Source organism: Crinia signifera, chromosome 11 (assembly GCF_055691185.1).
Source record: "Crinia signifera chromosome 11, ASM5569118v1, whole genome shotgun sequence".
NCBI lineage: Eukaryota > Metazoa > Chordata > Amphibia > Anura > Myobatrachidae > Crinia > Crinia signifera.
The window spans coordinates 126,373,658-126,392,225 of record NC_139227.1 but is presented as its reverse complement, the minus strand read 5'-3'; the positions used below and the strand labels follow the sequence as shown (position 1 = coordinate 126,392,225).

Below are 18,568 nucleotides of genomic sequence, written 5' to 3'. Positions count from 1 at the left end.
AAAACCTGCGCCCCCAAAAAGTTGCTGATCAGTTAATTTATACTGATCAGCACAAAAGGGGGGGCAGCAGTCAGTTATATAAAAAATATATAGCACAATCTGTCACTATCTCTCTATCTCTCTCTATCTCTCTCTCTCTATCTCTCTCTATCTCTCTATCTATAACTCTATTACACTGCAGCAGCACAAAATATAGCACTCTCTGTCACTAGGCCTCTCTATCTCTCTCTATCTCTCTCTCTCTATCTCTCTATCTAATAACTCGCAGCAGCACAACACAGCACAACACAGCACAGGATGTCACAAGAAGAAGCAAGATCCAGGCAGTGATCAGGTAAGTATTTAGCAAGGTTCTGGTCAGTATATGGCGGCAGCTGGGCACGGTGACCGCACTGCACGCAATTCCAGACCGGAATGGCGTCTGCAGTGCAGTCACCGTTAGTTTAAACCCCCCTCCATGGCTGTGATTGGTCCGTCGGTCCGACGAACCAATCACGGCCTTTGGGGGCGGGCGGGGTGAGGTGGGGTGACACCAGTGTCACCCTTACACCCCGCGGTGATTGGTGCTGTACTTTACAGCACCAATCACCTCCGATCCCGTGTCACCGGCGAACGTTATTCGCCGGTGACACAGAAAACGCTGTGAATGGCTGTTCACACTGAACAGCCAATCACAGCGATCGCCGACGGGGGGCGGCATCGCAGCCCCCCCTGGGCATGCAGGGACATGTCTGCTGTCAGGGACAGCAGACATCGTCCCTCTGTCACTGCGTCTCTAGACGCAGTGACAGTTTGAAGTCATGACGTATATATACGTCATGTGTCGGGAAGTACTTCCCGGCCATGACGTATATATACGTCAAATGTCGGGAAGGGGTTAAATGACAGCGGCTGCAGTTTAGCATTGTTTGCATGGCCCAGATTTTATGGGTAAAGGTACGAAGGGCCTAATTCTGGTTCACACGCAGTGCTTCGAAGTTCGCAGTGCCGCGTGCGATTTAAACACTGCTCGCCCAGCCGACCGCCCCCCTTCGCACACCAAATTTGCCGGTGCTGCTGTGAATGGATGTTTTTCATAATCATCCAATTGCAGCCTAGGGGACGAGGACCACATCATTCGATGGTCGCCGACCATCGAATGCTGTGGAACGAGCACGCAAAACGAATACACTCTAAGGTGTCTTAGATTTGCATGCGCTCAGTACGAGTACAGGGCAGGCAGCCGCAATCAGGATGATGTCAGCAGCCCGCCCACGGCACTGCCTCATTTCCATGGGCGCGTCCATCCGCCACCGCCCCCCGCCTGCACTGGTGGGTACGAATGGGACCGCGTATTTGCAGTTCTCTGTGCCCATTCACACCCGGTGTCTGCACATGCGCAGATGCCAAACATCGCTCCTAAGTCCTAAGGTGTGATAAACAACCAGCCAATCAGCTCCTACTTGTCATTTTTCAAACCCAGCCTGTAACTTGGCAGGTAGGAGCTGATTGGCTGGCTGTTTATCACTCTCCATTTTATCACTTTTTGAAGCTTGATACATCTGGCCCTAAATCTTGTAAAAAGATGTGATGCTGCCATAGCAACCAATCAGATTATATCTATAATTTTCTAGGATGCAATAGAGAGATGGTAGACAGATTCTGGCTGCTATGGAAACATCCCCTCTGTTCATACTTACAAGCTTTAGTAAATTGCACGATAGATTCTCAAGCTGCAGCGCATTGTGAAGGCCCATACACACTGGGCGACTTCCGCATCATCACCAGGAAAGCCGCTCATCTGCTGGTTATACCGGCAGATGTGCGGCGTTGAGGACGGCTTTGCATAGCTCTGCACTATGTAACGCCGTCCTCCCCCCCTCCGTCGTTGCCGGGAAGGGGGAAAGCCGCTCAGTGTGTATGGGCCGGCGATGAGCGTTGAGCGCTGCTGCGCACTTCCGCATCATCACCAGGAAAGCCGCTCATCTGCTGGTTATACCGGCAGATGTGCGGCGTTGAGGACGGCTTTGCATAGCTCTGCACTATGTAACGCCGTCCTCCCCCCCCCCTCCGTCGTCGCCAGGCAGGGGGATAGCCGCTCTGTGTGTATGGGCCGGCGATGAGCGGTGAGCGCTGTTGCGCGCTTCCGCATCATCACCAGGAAAGCCGCTCATCTGCTGGTTATACCGGCAGATGAGAGGCGTTGAGGACGGCTTTGCATAGCTCTGCACTATGTAACGCCCCCCTCCCCCCCCCCCTCCGTCGTCGCCGGGCAGGGGGATAGCCGCTCAGTGTGTATGGACCTTAAGAGACATTACAGTCCTGCTGCTTTATAACGGTATTGGAGCACTTTCTCCATATATGGAGGCTGATTCCACAACATCATTTCCCTATGGCTGGATGTGAGGGCTTCGTATCACTGAGGCAAGTGCCTCTTATCCACTGATCCCCATCTGCCTGAAGGTCCAGGCCCACAGGGATTCATTACGATCCTGCTAATTTAAGCTGAGTTTACAATAACAAAGCGGCGCAGCAGACTCATCCATACAGTACAGCGAGCGTGGGAACTGGGGCCCTCACATCTGTCCTGGGGGCCGGCTTCCTGGGGACGTGAATGAATGGATATTATTATTACAGAGCGTTTGTATGATTGGAAGTCTCCTGTACTCATGATGATGGTGCAATAAATACATCCTGGTTTCCAGCAATTAATTCATGACATTGGCTATATAAGGTGTAGGAGAGTTAGGGGACTGTCCGCCAACTGTGACCAGTCTATGTACAAAGGAAGGCACTAGCGCCAGTCAGCTGGTATGGCAGCAGTTAGTACTGTAAGTTGTCTTATGCAGTGACCCCTTAACCATGACCCCCAGGAGATCTGCCTTGAAGGAGTATGGGCCATAGGGTCGACAGTAATTTGGTCGACAGTCAATAGGTCTAAACACAAAAAAGGTTGACATTCATTTGCTTGAACTGTTCAAAAGGTCGACGCAAGTAATTGGTCAACGTGGAAAATGTTGACATGAGTTTTTTTGTGTCTATAAGTCGACATCTTATAAGTGTACAGTGTCCCCTCGGTGTACTCGCCATGCTTCTGGCAACACTATTGTATTCTCCCTCTTTGTCCACGTTGGATAGTTAAGTATGAAAACTGCCTTTTTTTGGGGGGGGGGGGGGGGGGGGGGGGAAACACATTGGGCCTAATTCAGACCCACTCGCTAAACAGTGTTCTTTTCGCTGCCTATCGAGCAGGTAAATGACGCCCGCCGGGGGGAATAAATGCCCACCCCCCTTTGTCGACCGAATGTTCGCTATTCGCTCCTGCATGCCAATGGATGTGTTTGTTTACACACCCATTTGCATTTGGCGGTACCGGTGACAAACCATTCAATGGTCGCCGGGGTTCCCCTGCCCCAGGCGACGCTCTGACCCTTCCCTCCCCTTAGTGTGCAAGGGCAGGGTGAGTGTGATACTCGCCGAAGGTGTTTGTACATCGGGTCTACACATGCGGATTTTCGGCCATATGTAGGTAACTAACAAGCCAACCTGAATCAGGCAACTAACGAGCCAACCTGAATCACCCCCCCCCCCATTGTCTTGTAGCTATGCCACACCACAATTGGCTATTCTCCCCCGTATATTAGAGAAGTACATTGTGTTTTTCCTCATGTGAATGTTTATTCCTGTTTGTTTTTGTACATAATCCCAGTGTTAGAAGATGGATTTTTAATATATCTGATGTGTGTGTTTTGGCAGCGCGCTGCAGACCTCTTCTCATGTAGAATCATCTGGACGTGGTCAGTTTGGAACAAGGGTCATCACCCACCAACCAGGATGCCCACCCTGCCAGGAGGCCAGGAACAAACAGAGGACACGGAACATGCAGCAGCTCCGCTAAGGGTGAGTGTCCCCCAACGTTTTACTGACCCTCTCTGTAGACAGATTTGTGCAGAGGAAGATAATGCCCCTTATCGCAGGGAATCCCAGAGAACACAGAACACAGACCAGTCTCAGAGGTGAGAGAAGCATTTCACGTTATTCCGGTTGGCAATGTGGGATCTTCAAATTACATTTCAGAGAAAATCTTTTGTAGTGTTCATAATCACTTCATAGACTAAGGGCTCTAATGCTAAGTGCAGGCCCCAATATAAAGGTAGAAGTAGTGATACTGTAGTAGCTTCTTTTCCCCTCCCTCCCAGGCTGCAGCTTCTTTTCCCCCTCCATCCCATGCTGCAGCTTCTTTTCCCATCCCTCTTCCATCTCAGGCTGCAGGTTCTCTTTCCCTCCCTCTCAGGCCACAGCTTCTCTTCCCCTCCCTCTCATGCCGCAGCTTTTCTCTCCCTCCCTCTCAGGCTGCAGCTTCTCTTCCCCTCCCTCTCAGGATGCAGCTTCTCTTCCCCTCCCTCTCAGGTTGCAGCTTCCATTTCCCTCCCTCTCAGGTCGCAGCTTCCCTTCCCCTCCCTCCCATACTGCAGCTTCTCTTCCCCCTCGCAGGCTGCAGCTTCCCTTTCCCCTCCTACTCTGCAGCTTCTCTTCCCCCTCCCTCTCAGGCAGCATCTTCTCTTAGACCACAGCTTCTGTTCCCCCTCCCTCTCAGGCTGCAGCTTCTCTTCCTCTGCCTCACAGGCTGCAGCTTCTCTTCCTCTCCCTCCCTGGATGCAGCTTTTCTTCCCTTCCCTCCCTGGCCGCAGCTTCTCTTCTCCTCTATCTCAGGCCGCAGCTTCTCTTCTCCTCCCTCTCAGGCTGCAGTTTCTCTTCCCCTCCCTCTCAGGCTGCAGTTTCTCTTCCCCTCCCTCTCAGGCTGCAGCTTCTCTTCACCTCCCTCCCAGGCCGCAGCTTCTCTTCACCTCCCTCCCAGGCCGCAGCTTCTCTTCACCTCCCTCCCAGGCCGCAGCTTCTCTTCCCCTCCCTCCCAGGCCGCAGCTTCTCTTCTCCTCCCACTCAGGCCGCAGCTTCTCTTCCCCTCCCTCTCAGGCCGCAGCTTTACTTCCCCTCCCTCTCAGGCTGCAGCTTCACTTCCCCTCCCTCTCAGGCTGCAGCTTCACTTCCCCTCCCTATCAGGCTGCAGCTTCTTTTCCCCTCCCTCTCAGGCTGCAGCTTCACTTCCCCTCCCTCTCAGGCTGCAGCTTCACTTCCCCTCCCTCTCAGGCTGCAGCTTCTCTTCCCCTCCCTCTCAGGCCGCAGCTTCTCTTCCCCTCCCACTCAGGCCGCAGCTTCTCTTCCCCTCCCACTCAGGCCGCAGCTTCTCTTCCCCTCCCTCTCAGGCTGCAGCTTTACTTCCCCTCCCTCTCAGGCTGCAGCTTCACTTCCCCTCCCTCTCAGGCTGCAGCTTCTCTTCCCCTCCCTCTCAGGCTGCAGCTTCTCTTCACCTCCCTCCCAGGCCGCAGCTTCTCTTCACCTCCCTCCCAGGCCGCAGCTTCTCTTCACCTCCCTCCCAGGCCGCAGCTTCTCTTCCCCTCCCACTCAGGCCGCACCTTCTCTTCCCCTCCCTCTCAGGCTGCAGCTTTACTTCCCCTCCCTCTCAGGCTGCAGCTTCACTTCCCCTCCCTCTCAGGCTGCAGCTTCTCTTCCCCTCCCTCTCAGGCTGCAGCTTGTCTTCCTCTCCCTCTCAGGCTGCAGCTTGTCTTCCCCTCCCTCTCAGGCTGCAGCTTCTCTTCCCCTCCCTCTCAGGCTGCAGCTTCTCTTCCCCTCCCTCTCAGGCTGCAGCTTGTCTTCCTCTCCCTCTCAGGCTGCAGCTTCTCTTCCCCTCCCTCTCAGGCTGAAGCTTCTCATCATCTCCCTCCCAGGCCGCAGCTTTTCTTCCCCTCCGTCCCAGTCTGCAGCTTCTCTTCCCCTCCCTCTCAGGCCGCAGCTTCTCTTCCCCTCCCTCTCAGGCCGCAGCTTCTCATCATCTCCCTCCCAGGCCGCAGCTTTTCTTCCCCTCCCTCCCAGTTTGCAGCTTCTCTTCCCCTCCCTCCCAGGCTGCAGCTTCTCTTCCCCTCCCTCTCAGGCTGCAGCTTCTATTCCCCTCTCTCTCAGGCTGCAGCTTCTCTTCCCCTCCCTCTCAGGCTGCAGATTCTCTTCCCCTCCCTCTCAGGCTGCTACTTCTCTTCTCCTTCCTCTCAGGCTGCAGCTTCTCTTCCTCTTCCCTCTCAGGCCACAGCTTCTCATTTCTCTTCCCCCTCCCTCCCAGGCTGCAGCTTCTTTTCACCTCCCTCCCAGGCAATGTTCCCTCTAATTTTACAAAGGCTGTGTGCGGCAAAAGATTTTGGCTGTGCAACTTTGGAAGGAAATTTCAATTTTGCGTTAACTTTACTTCAAAATGATATTAAACATTTAAACATTCAAATCACAGCACGGATTGTAGTTAATGGAAACACGCATTAATTGAGTGCACAACTGCAAAAAGGGACCACTGCTGCTTTGTGCGCTCTGTTGTAATGTCTGTGCGCACACTCGTCGAGTTGTGTGCGCGCGCACAGCTTAGAGGGAACACTGCTCCCAGGCCGCAGTTTTTCTTCCCCTCCCTCCCAGGCAGCAGCTTTTCTTCCCCTCCCTCCCAGGCTGCAGCTTCTCTTCCACTCCCAGGACGCAGCTTCTCTTCCCCTCCCTCTCAGGCAGCAGCTTCTACTTCTACTCCCTCTCAGGCAGCAGCTTCTCTTCCCCTCCCTCTTCCCTCTCAGGCCACAGCTTCTCTTTTCTCTTCCCCCTTCCCTCTCAGGCCGCAGCTTCTCTTCCTCCTCCCTCTCAGGCTGCAGCTTCTCTTCTGGACATGATGAGGTGCCACTGTCTACCCTGGTAGATGTCACCCAATCTTTGGGCATGACAATGTGCTACCTTCTACCTCGGGAGATGGCACCTAACCACTGGGAATGACAAAGTGCCTCCTTCTATCCCAGAAAATGGCATCTACCTACTCTGCATGACAAGGTGCCATCATCTACCCCAGGATATCTACCATCATCTACCCCATCTATCCTGAAATACGGCACCCCATCCATTCCAAAAAATTGCAAACAAACAAGTTGCCACCATCTACACGATAAGACAACCAATCTACCCCTGGAGATGCACTCGACCACTGGGAATGACAAGGTGCCACCATCTACCCTGGGAGACAGCATTCAAGCACTGGGAATGACAAGGTGGCACCATCTGCCCCAGAAGATTGCACCCAACCACTAGGCATGACAAGTTGCCACCATCTATCATGGGAGACAGCACTCACTACTAGATATAACAAGGTGCTACAATCTTCTCCGGAAGATGGCACCCAACCACTGGGCATGACAAGGTATCACCATCTATCCTGGGAGACAGCACTCAACCACTGGAAAAGACAAGGTATTACCACCTTCCCTGGGCGATGGCACCCAACCACTGGGCATGACAAGGTACTACCACCTTCCCTGGGAGATGGCACCCAACCACTGGGCATGACAAGGTATCACCATCTATCCTGGGAGACAGCACTCAACCACTGGGCATGACAAGATACTACCACCTTCCCTGGGAGATGGCACCCAACCACTGGGCATGACAAGGTATCACCATCTATCCTGGGAGACAGCACTCAACCACTGGAAAAGACAAGGTATTACCACCTTCCCTGGGAGATGGCACCCAACCACTGGGCATGACAAGGTACTACCACCTTCCCTGGGAGATGGCACCCAACCACTGGGCATGACAAGCTATCACCATCTATCCTGGGAGACAGCACTCAACCACTGGGCATGACAAGGTACTACCACCTTCCCTGGGAGATGGCACCCAACCACTGGAAATGACAAGGTACAACCACCTTCCCTGGGAGATGGCACCCAACCACTGGAAATGACAAGGTACAACCACCTTCCCTGGGAGATGGCACGCATATCCTGATCTCTCCCCTAGTGAGTTTATCCTCCGTATGTGACATACTGTATGTAATCCCCAGTAGAACCATAAGGCTGATTCTCAGGAAAGTTTTTTATTTACTGTGACAAGACTAAATAGAGTCATACGCTTTCGTGTATCCTGCTATTAAAGTGATGGGATTCACATCTTGGCAGGGATTCTGTTCTCTGTACAGACAGGATTCCTCTTCACACAACATCCGCTGCATTTCCCTTCATAGAACCGGAAGAAGACAGTCACGTCTCTATACCCAGATAATAAACAACGTATGGACCCTAGAGAAGGAGACACACACAGCTCATTTTACATCTTTCTCCACAGTACTCCATACTGGGTACCACAACAGGAGCGCTGACAGGGAATTGACCCACGGCCATCCTGCCAAACAGGTCATCCCTCCAAAATGGCATCATCACACCACCTCAATATTCACACCGCACACTTGGACTCCTCCCCTACATGCATCAATATTGAGAATTATACCCAGTAACAGGGTACAAGACAGTCAGTACTGGGTAGCGGCCTTTACATTCTAATGTCTCAATTTCCATTTATTTGTGTGTCCATAAAACATTTGAACAGCACTTGTTGTGTTCTCATATCACCTTGCATGGCCAATTACTACGTACCATAAAGTGATTTCGTTCACCTTGTGCGTCTAGTGGACTTGGCTGTGATAGAAGATTTGGACTTGTCTTTCCTAGGTCTCATCATCTCAGCCACTGCACCTTCATCCTTCTGAGTTTTGACATCCAGAGATATATTACCAAAGGGGATAGAAGTATCTGAAGCAGCTTTTACTTTCATGACTGTAGACCTGGCTTTGATATGACAACACCACAGTAGATGAAGGACCACCTCCGATTCAAGTCCTGTAGCCTGATTTTGAAAAGCCATATTAAAAGGCGCAACCTAGGCACAAGCATTAGCTATGTAGAAAAAAGTCTGGGACTGTTGGTAGACAGAGAGAACCTTAATTAGAGGGTTAATTAGAGCTCTGAGTCTGAAGGCTTCAGTCAACGTAACATGGCTCAATTATTATCTGGGTCACATAGATCCTTAAAATATGATCTGCTGTTAGGTAGAGATCTTTTGCAGGGCCACCAATAGGGGGGTGCTGTGGGTACAGCTGTCCCGGACCCCGGCCCCAGGACGCTGGCGGCCAATTAAAATGCTGCACCAGCTTTTGGGCCTTTTGCAGCATTTTAATTGGCTGCCAGGGTCCTTGGTTGAATAAGCCTACGCTCCGGGACCTGCTTTGTTCAGCGCACTGAGCACAGCGCAGCGGAGGCAGTCAGAGGGAGTGGGGGTTGCGGTGGTCAAAATTAACTCCGGGACCTCCGGGCTGCAGCTAAGCGGAAGAGGAGATGGGGGAGCAGGAGCCAGGTTGCAATAAGTCAAGTGAGGAGAGGGGTGGGAGTGTTTGGAGGGGGGCCCGACTGAAAATGAGTTCCGGGCCCCAAAATTTGTGATGACAGCCCTGATCATTAGTGACTGAAATACTGGAAGGATGATAATAATTTGGATAATGTGTTGTCTCAGGATGCAGCATCGGGGGGTAGAACCGGTTTCCCACCAGCCATAATCTTGCCTGAACCTGGAAATTCGCTACAGGAAATCTTAGAGGAAAATTTTCTTGAAACATATAGGTAAGAGGCCACAAGCATGTTCTTTCAGGTTAATCGATATAACACGATATACAGTATGGATGCTGGTGGGCATGTTTGTGGGGCTTGGGTTCATTATATTTCATTGTATATCGTATATCATTGTAGAATTCTAAAACACACCAACTCTGAGAACTTGTAGAGTCTACTCCCTATATACTGTGTGGCTGAGAATGACATATTATGTATATGCATTTGTCCTGTAGACCTCACAGTCCATCCTTCAGAACCAGCCGTCCGTCCAGATCCTCCTCCTCTTCCAACAGTTCTCTGATATCCGTTGGTAAGTTGTGGGATATCGCCTCCCAAGAAGCGCCGTAGGCACCAGCCATCAGGGTCAGCCCCCCACTCCTCACAATCCCCTAGAATGGTGCAGCCCCGGGCATCTGCCCAGTGTGCCAATATATTAAGTTAACCTGATTGGTGGTGGTTTGTATGAAAATGCACATACAGTACAGTATAAATGGCTCCCTTGTAGGGCTAATGAGGCTCATTGCTGGTAACAGGGATTCTTTTGATAACCGATGGGGCCACAAATGCACTTTGAGGGCTACATTTGGTACATGGTAACTAGGATACAATTTAATATAATTAATTTGTAAGCTGCAGCTACTTTCTATTCCAGATAAGAATGGGCAGGTGATTGACCTAGTACATGACAATCTGCCTGATGTCAAGATATCAGAGGAGGATAAGCAGAAAAACCTGGAGTTATTGGAAGAGGCCAAGAAAGTCAGTGAGAGGTTCCTAACACGACGGGGGAGACGCTCGAGATGCAGCCTCTCCGAATCCCCCACAGGTACTCTGTGTGCAGGATCAATGCCAGAAGGCAGATTACCATGTGCCTCCCCTGTGTATATACTACACTATGTGAGATGACTATGTCAGAGATTGACGGGTCCCTACTGTGTGGTTTAACACTACTTAGTGGTGTAATGATTAACGGACACTATTGTGTAGTGTCATGTTAATATTCAACACTACTGTGTGGTGTAAAGTGAATACGGCACATTACTGTGTTGCATAATATGTATAATGGACACTACTGTGCAGTGTAATGTGTATAATGGAAACTACTGCGTGGTTTAAAGTGAATAGCGGGCACTACTATGCTATATAATGTGTATAAGGGGTACTACTGTGCAGTGTAACATGTATAAGGGGTACTGTTATGCAGTGTAACATGAAAAATGGACACTACTGTGCAGTGTAATGTTAATAATTGAAACTACTGTGCTGTTTAACATGGATAGCAGACACTACTGTGTGGTGTAACATGAATTATGGACACTACTGTGCAGTGTAATGTGTATAACGGACTCTACTGTGCGGTGTAACATGAATAAGGGAGGCTACTGAGCGGTGTATTGTGTATAACGGACACTACTGTGCTTTGTAATGTGAATAATGGGCACTACTTTGTGGTGTAACATGTGTAAGGGGTACTACTGTGTGGTGTAACATGAATAACGGAATCTACTGTGCGGTGTAATGTGTGTGTAACAGACACTACTATAAGGTGTAATGTGAATTATAGACACTGCAGTGCTGTGTAATGTGTATAATGAACAGAATGTTTATTATGTGGGAATAATGTGCATTATGAGGTAGTACTGTGTATTATGTGGGAATGTAGTGTATAATCTGGGAATACTGTGTATAATCTGGGAATACTGTGTATAACAAAGCTGATATGACTATAACAAGCTTTCCCAGCAGCCTGTTCCCCGTCATTGAGCCCCAGAGTGTCTCCCGTCTCATCCCGGAGTAATTCCTTCACTTTCCCAACAGTACCAGGTAGGTACCAGGAATCCTCCATACTCTTGGCTGCAGTATTACAGTATTACAGTGATTGCACAAATGCCGATGTAACAGGATCGCACAAATTTCTGTGCCCCCTATAACTGAGCGTAATATGCATCACACTTCCTCAGCCACCCCCTATGTAGAGTTAGTGTACAAGAATTCGGGTATCTAATTTCGTAGTGGCATCTTTGTGGATTTGCCTAGTCAGATGGATATTGTAGTTTGGAGGCTACAAAAAGTAGCAGCCCAGCGATTGGGTCCGAAGTACGCCCCAATGTCTCAGGCTGATCCTCTCCCAGCCCTCCTGGTGAGTGATAGCTGATGTCACTGAGAGGCTTAAGCCTGCTATGAGCAAGGGGCGGAGAATAAAGTTAAATTATTTTTCTGTGCAGGGGAAATACTGGCTGCTTTTGCATGTAGCCCAGAAATGTTAGCTTTATTTTTACACTGCAATTTAGATTCCACTTTGAACACACATCTGTTTGCTTTTTTGCTTTGCTTGGAAAAATGAATCAGGACCATAGTGACTTGCTCTTTCTTGTTTTATTCCCAACCCAGAATCAGGCCTCAGATACAGTAACTAATTAATAAAAACTTTCTTTGCGCAGGTCCTGAATTATATCCCAACGTCTGCCCTGGAGCAGCATCCCTACTGCAGGTGAGAACACGCAAACCCAATCCGGTGCATTCAGGGAGGAGTTCTGGGCTGGACACATGATGTACCCCAATATGAGGTCCTAGCATACAAGGGGGGGAATTTACTAAGATGTGAGTTATATTTCACATGTGATGTTGCTATGGGCAACCAATCAGAATCTACTTATTTGTTTAGCACCTTCTAGAAGATCATAGATCGTATCTAATTTGTTGCCCATAGCAACATTCCATGTGAAATACGGTAGAACTCCCATCTTAGTAAATTTCCTCCAATGCGTATCCGACACAGTAGCCAGCATAATATACAATGTACCCAAAAGTTAGGTTGTAGCAAATAATGGGCCTTATTCAGGTCCGTTCGTTAGTACATATGCGTTTGCACGGAGTCTGCGCATGTGCAGACGCTGGGTGTGTGTGTGCCTATGGCAAACAAGCTGTTCACTGGGTGCACGCACCCAACCTTGCGGCCGGTGGGTGGGGGTGTAGGGTCGGCGGCCAGGGCCAAATGTAATCCAAAGTCCCCCACTCTACAGCGCATTGGAGTAAGTACGGGAGTCTGGGGGAGTAGCAACAGCCCTGAATATTAGTATTTTTATACACTGGATACTGTATGGAATACAGTATTAATAATTAACAGTACAAATGGTCAGTAGTGTCGGCTGTTTCAAACTTGTAAAAAAGATAAACATTCCATTGTAAATAAATAAATACCAGTGGCGGTTTTTACCTATGGGCTGCAGGGCTGCATCCCCCCAGGTAAAATCCGCCACTGTAGTGAAGCTGGCTTCATTGTGACTGGCAGTGACTTCCAATTTGAAGTCCGACCTGCCAGTCACAAAGGCAGTCCCATTGGGAGGTGTTCCCCCCCCCCCCCAGGGGAACCCCCTAATTATTTTGGTTTCGTGGCCTTATAGCAAGAGGTGGCCACGCCTCCCATGATTAGGCCACACCTCAAAATTTTACCAGGGCCCGGCATGCCTCTCGGCTGCCCTGGTTCCCCCTCCCCCAATAAGGTACAAGCCGCAACTGGTAAATACACAGATATAATAGAAGCAGTACTGCACTTTCTAAGCTCACAATCTCCCACTTCATGGTAAGGCTCCTGTCTCTTCCTCCTGGCAGCTGCTCTCTGGTCTATTGCGATGTTTGAGGGCTCAGAACACATACAGTAAATGTGGTAGAAGAAGCTGGTACACTGGGCATGTGCCGCAGCTCTGCTCTGTCCCTTATACTGCATGATGTGACGGCAGCTCTATTGATCATATTATATACCAGTGCTATTGTTGTCATCATTTAAGGCACTTGCCAAGAGGAGGGGGGTTTCTGTGCAACCAGAACCCCCCCCCCCCCTCCTGCGTGGCCTATGGAATGCCCAGCGTTTTAAGGGCGTTCCCATAAAAATTATGAGTGTTCCCATGGTAATCAACTTGTGACGTGGGCGCCGGGGCAGGGCAGCGCACATCACAGCTGCCCGCCCATTTCACGAGAACCTACACGCATATAAAAGTGAGAGTCACTTTATATATGCGTGTGCGCCCCACATCTTTCGATGATCGTCGACCATCGAAAGACGTGGGAGGTTCCCGCATCGTGCGAATGGTAGGCCGCCGTACCACCATTCCCAGGGCGGGTTCTATTTGACTTGCAGGGATGCGAATTCGCATCTGAACCAATCAACCAGAATAACCCCCAATGTGTATCCCGCACAATAGTCAGTTTAAAAATGTATTAATGTTAAAATAAGACGATAGTTAGAAATATTTTCAGAAAAAGTCTGATGAATGCAATTTCTTTACATACGAACCTGGCATTCATTCCCAGGGTTGGCTTAACAAAGAAATCCTGATGACTGACTCTGTGCAGTGTTCAGCGGTGTCACGATGACTGTGACCAAGTGCCGGTGGGCACCAATCAGATTGTACTTCTTATTTATTGAGCATATGTAGAGGATATATATACATTATATTGTACCATGTGACCAGAGCTGGGTGGGAGCTGGTGCTGGGCTGGTTAAGATCTGTCACAGCTGCAGCCAGAGACGGGACAAGCTGTAATACCACCTGAATGAAGTCTGCAATCATGTCTCCATGTCCCCATGCCTCCATTGCTGTTCTGTCTGTCTGTCTGTCTGAATAAACATCTTGCATAATTCGTATTTTGGGAAAATGGAGTCAGATGTCAATATTATTTTTCCACATATCAGCACCTTCTAGAAGATAATAGAATCTTATTGGTTGCTATGGGCAACAGCCCATCATTAATAGAACACCCAATTTAGTAAAATAGGGGGAGTATTCAATCTGGGATTCCGACTGTCGGAATGTCCCAGATGATAGAGGCATGCCGTGGCCATTATGTGAGTGACAATTTTATTGAGGCAGAGTGGGATAATGCAGTGGGCGGAGTCCCCTTGACAGCAAGCAGAGGTTGGAGGCTGTGTCTGTAGGGGTGGGGGTGGGGGGGGGTTGGCCAGGGGGGAAGGGTCAGCTAGCCTTTACCGGCATAAAAGGTGCAATATTCATAGTTACACCACTACCTCTGAGTATGGCCAATCTGAGAGGTTACACATTTGTGAGGATAGTGGTCACATTACATGGAATGTACCAGATCTGTCCTGTGTTCTTGTGGCGGTCATGTTTTGTGGCGATCATTGCAGATTTTTCACCTGTTGACCTAACGCATGTCGACCTATTGACTAGCTTCTTTAATGTGGTACAGAACTGTTATACCACACCCGATCTGTATTACTGTCATGCTGTTTGTCAAGAGATCTTTATTTTCATCTTCCCAGAATGCCACAAAGGGGTTAACAGATCGGAAGCAGAACGATCAGAGGAAGATTTCTCAAGGAAGGCTGACTCCTCGTCCTCACAGCTTTGTAGCGGCCTCCAAGGAGACCCTTTCCGAGCAGAAGGAGAACTTTGACCCTCTTAAGCACATGAACAATATGTACAAAGCTGGATCTCCAGACAGCGTCAAACCTACTTTAGGCAGAACTCTAAATAGTCCTGAACCAGAGTTTGGGAAATCAATTCTAAAGAAAGCTAAAGAAACGGATCTTCCCCGAGGCCACCACCTACAGGTGCCACCTGGTCCTAACGTTGGGTTTCATGTACAAGATCTTCCTCAACGCTCTACGGACCCCAAGTTTGTATCTCGAGTTGAACTTCTGGCTGGTGGGACCCGGCCCCCTTTACTGAGAGCCCTCTCTTGGGACAGTGTGGCGCCAGAACAGAAAAATAAGTCAAGTTTGGAGTCACCTGATAAGGATTTCCTAACTAATCAATATAAATGCAACGATAAGATTCCAAAATTTTCAGAGCTGAAGGATTTCCATATTCAACCGGTCCGACTTCAGAAACTGACCAAGCTGAGAGAGGTAAGATACGAGGAGTATACGGGAACTTATTGTGGTGAATTCATGTGGGTTGGTTTTTGCTCAGAATGAAGATGTCCAGCAAGTTAGCAAACATTCATTAATGGACAAGTAGACAACCATACCTACCATAGGTGCAGCAACTACCATAGGTGCAGGAAGTGTATCTGCTATGGGGCCAGAGCTAAAAGGCGCCACCTTCCCTGTCACAGTTATATGTGTTATATACAGGGGTGCACCTACCATAGGTGCAGGGAGTGCAGCTGCTATGGGGCCCAGAGCTGAGAGGGGCCACCTTCCCTGTCACAGTTACATGTGTTATATACAGGGTGTAGCTACCATAGATGCAGGGAGTGCAGCTGCTATTGGGCCCAGAGCTGGGAGGGGCCACCTTCCCTGTCACAGTTACATGTGTTATATACAGGGGTGTAGTTACCATAGGTGCAGGGGTGGAGCTGCTATGGGCCCAGAGCTGAGAGGTGCCACCTTCCCTTTCACAGTTACATGTGTTATATACATGGGTGTAGCTACCATAGGTGCAGGGAGTTCAGCTGCTATGGGCCCAGAGCTGAGAGAGGTGACCTTTCCTGTCACAGTTACATGTGTTATATACAGGGTGTAGCTACCATAGGTGCAGGGAGTGGCGCTGCTATGGGGCCCAGAGCTGAGAGGAGCCACCTTCCCTGTCACAGTTACATGTGTTATATACAGGGGTGTAGTTACCATAGGTGCAGGGAGTGGCGCTGCTATGGGGCCCAGAGCTGAGAGGAGCCACCTTCCCTGTCACAGTTACATGTGTTATATACAGGGGTGTAGTTACCATAGGTGCAGGGAGTGCAGCTGCTATGGGGCCCAGAGCTGAGAGGGGCCACCTTCCCCCTCACAGTTACATGTGTTATATACAGGGTGTAGCTACCATAGATGCAGGGGGTGCAGCTGCTGTAGGGCCAGAGCTGAGAGGGGCCACCTTCCCTGTCACAGTTACATGTGTTCTATATAGGGGTGTAGTTACCATAGATGCAGGGAGTGCAGCTGCTATGGGACCAGAGCTGAGAGGGGCCACCTTCCCTGTCACAGTTATATGTGTTATATACAGGGGTGCACCTACCATAGGTGCAGGGAGTGCAGCTGCTATGGGACCAGAGCTGAGAGGGGTCACCTTCCCTGTCACAGTTATATGTATTTTATACAAAGTGTAGCTACCATAGGTGCAGGGAGTACAGCTGCTATGGGACCAGAGCTGGGAGGGGCCACCTTCCCTGTCACAGTTATATGTGTTATATACAGGGGTGCACCTACCATAGGTGCAGGGGGTGCAGCTGCTATGGGCCCAGAGCTGAGAGGGGCCACCTTCCCTGTCACAGTTACATGTGTTATATACAGGGGTGTAGCTACCATAGGTGCAAGGGTTGCAGCTGCTATGGGGCCCAGAGCTGAGGGGGTCACCTTCCCTGTCACATTTACATGTGTTATATACAGGGGTGTAGTTACCATAGGTGCAGGGAGTGCAGCTGCTATGGGCCCAGAGCTGAGAGGAGCCACCTTCCCTGTCACAGTTACATGTGTTATATACAGGGTGTAGCTACCATAGGTGCAGGGATTGCAGCTGCTATGGGGCCCAGAGCTGAGAGGGGCCACCTTCCCCCTCACAGTTACATGTGTTATATACAGGGTGTAGCTACCATAGATGCAGGGGGTGCAGCTGCTGTAGGGCCAGAGCTGAGAGGGGCCACCTTCCCTGTCACAGTTACATGTGTTATATACAGGGGTGTAACTACCATAGGTGCAGGGAGTGCAGCTACTATGGGACCAGAGCTGAGAGGGGCCACCTTCCCTGTCACAGTTACATGTGTTATATACAGGGTGTAGCTACCATAGGTGCAGGGGGTGCAGCTGCTATGGGGCCAGAGCTGAGAGGGACCACCTTCCCTGTCACAGTTACATGTGTTATATACAGGGTGTAGCTACCATAGGTGCAGGGAGTGCAGCTGCTATGGGCTCAGAGCTGAGAGGGGCCACCTTCCCTGTCACAGTTACATGTGTTATATACAGGGGTGTAGCTACCATAGGTGCAGGGAGTGCAGCTGCTATGGGGCCCAGAGCTGAGAGGGGCCACCTTCCCTGTGACAGTTACATGTGTTATATACAGGGGTGTAGCTACCATAGGTGCAGGGAGTGCAGCTGCTATGGGACCAGAGCTGAGAGGGGCCACCTTCCCTGTCACAGTTATATGTATTATATACAAGGTGTAGCTACCATAGGTGCAAGGGGTGCAGCTGCTATGGGGCCCAGAGCTGAGAGGGGCCACCTTCCCTGTCACAGGTACATGTGTTATATACTGCGGTGTAGCTACCATAGTTGCAGGGGGTGCAGCTACTATGGGGCCAAGAGCTGAGAGGAGCCACCTTTCCAGTCCAATTAACATGGGCTTTATAAATTTTTCACCAATGGGTGGTGCATAGGGGCCCTTATAAACTTTTGCTATTTGGCCTACAAACAGCTAGTTACAATACTGTGACATACCTCCCAACATGACCCTCTCCAGGAGGGACACAATGCTCTGCTCTTGCACTTCCCTGGTAATGTATGATTGCCATCACCTGGGATGGAACATCTTTCTTATCAATTACACAGCTCACCACAGGTGTTGGAAATCATACATTAAGGAGCAGAGCATTGTGTCCTCCTGGAGGGGGTCACGTTGTGTGGTATGCTGTGAGAAGACCTTGGTAATGGTGGTGATCCTTATGTTTTTGAGATAAGCTCAATAAAATCCCAGGTATTTGTCATTGAGATGTGTAAAGTTTGCAGGGTTTAAACAAGGTGGTAATTTACATTATTTATAGTATTGCCTGTCAGACCCCATCACAAGGAAGTTATACAAAATTGTAGCTGTGTTACATTGGGCCTTATTTTGGTTCATTCTTTCTGACAAAATCCTTCTTAGATGGACAAAACCATGTACACTGCAGGGGGGGCAGATGTAACATGTGCAGAGAGAATTAGATTTGGGTGAGTCATTTTGTTTCTGTGCAGGGAAAATACTGACTGCTTTATTTTTACACTGCAATATAGATCTCACTTTGAAGTAAAACCCCACCCAAATCTAATTATATCTGCACAAGTTACATCTGCCCCACCTGCAGTGCACATGGTTTTGCCCATCTAAGAAGGATTTTGTCAGAAAGAATGAACCAAAATAAGG

At 49.7% G+C, this 18,568-nt stretch overlaps 1 protein-coding gene across 2 annotated transcripts in view; it reads left to right on the top strand.

Moving 5' to 3' along the window:
• IRAG1 (inositol 1,4,5-triphosphate receptor associated 1) overlaps nucleotides 1-18,568 on the top strand; it is a 124,091-nt gene that overhangs the window by 46,276 nt on the left and 59,247 nt on the right. Inside the window, exons 2-8 of one of the 2 annotated variants that reach the window (XM_083164728.1) lie at nucleotides 3,736-3,879; nucleotides 9,400-9,506; nucleotides 9,731-9,807; nucleotides 10,150-10,323; nucleotides 11,244-11,321; nucleotides 11,939-11,988; nucleotides 14,779-15,366. In XM_083164728.1, coding sequence (XP_083020854.1) covers nucleotides 3,814-3,879; nucleotides 9,400-9,506; nucleotides 9,731-9,807; nucleotides 10,150-10,323; nucleotides 11,244-11,321; nucleotides 11,939-11,988; nucleotides 14,779-15,366 — 1,140 coding nt within the window. In that variant the 5' untranslated portion in view covers nucleotides 3,736-3,813. Of the gene's footprint in view, nucleotides 1-3,735; nucleotides 3,880-9,399; nucleotides 9,507-9,730; nucleotides 9,808-10,149; nucleotides 10,324-11,240; nucleotides 11,322-11,938; nucleotides 11,989-14,778; nucleotides 15,367-18,568 lie in introns of both variants that reach the window. The other variant, XM_083164727.1, reaches the window with a different exon arrangement.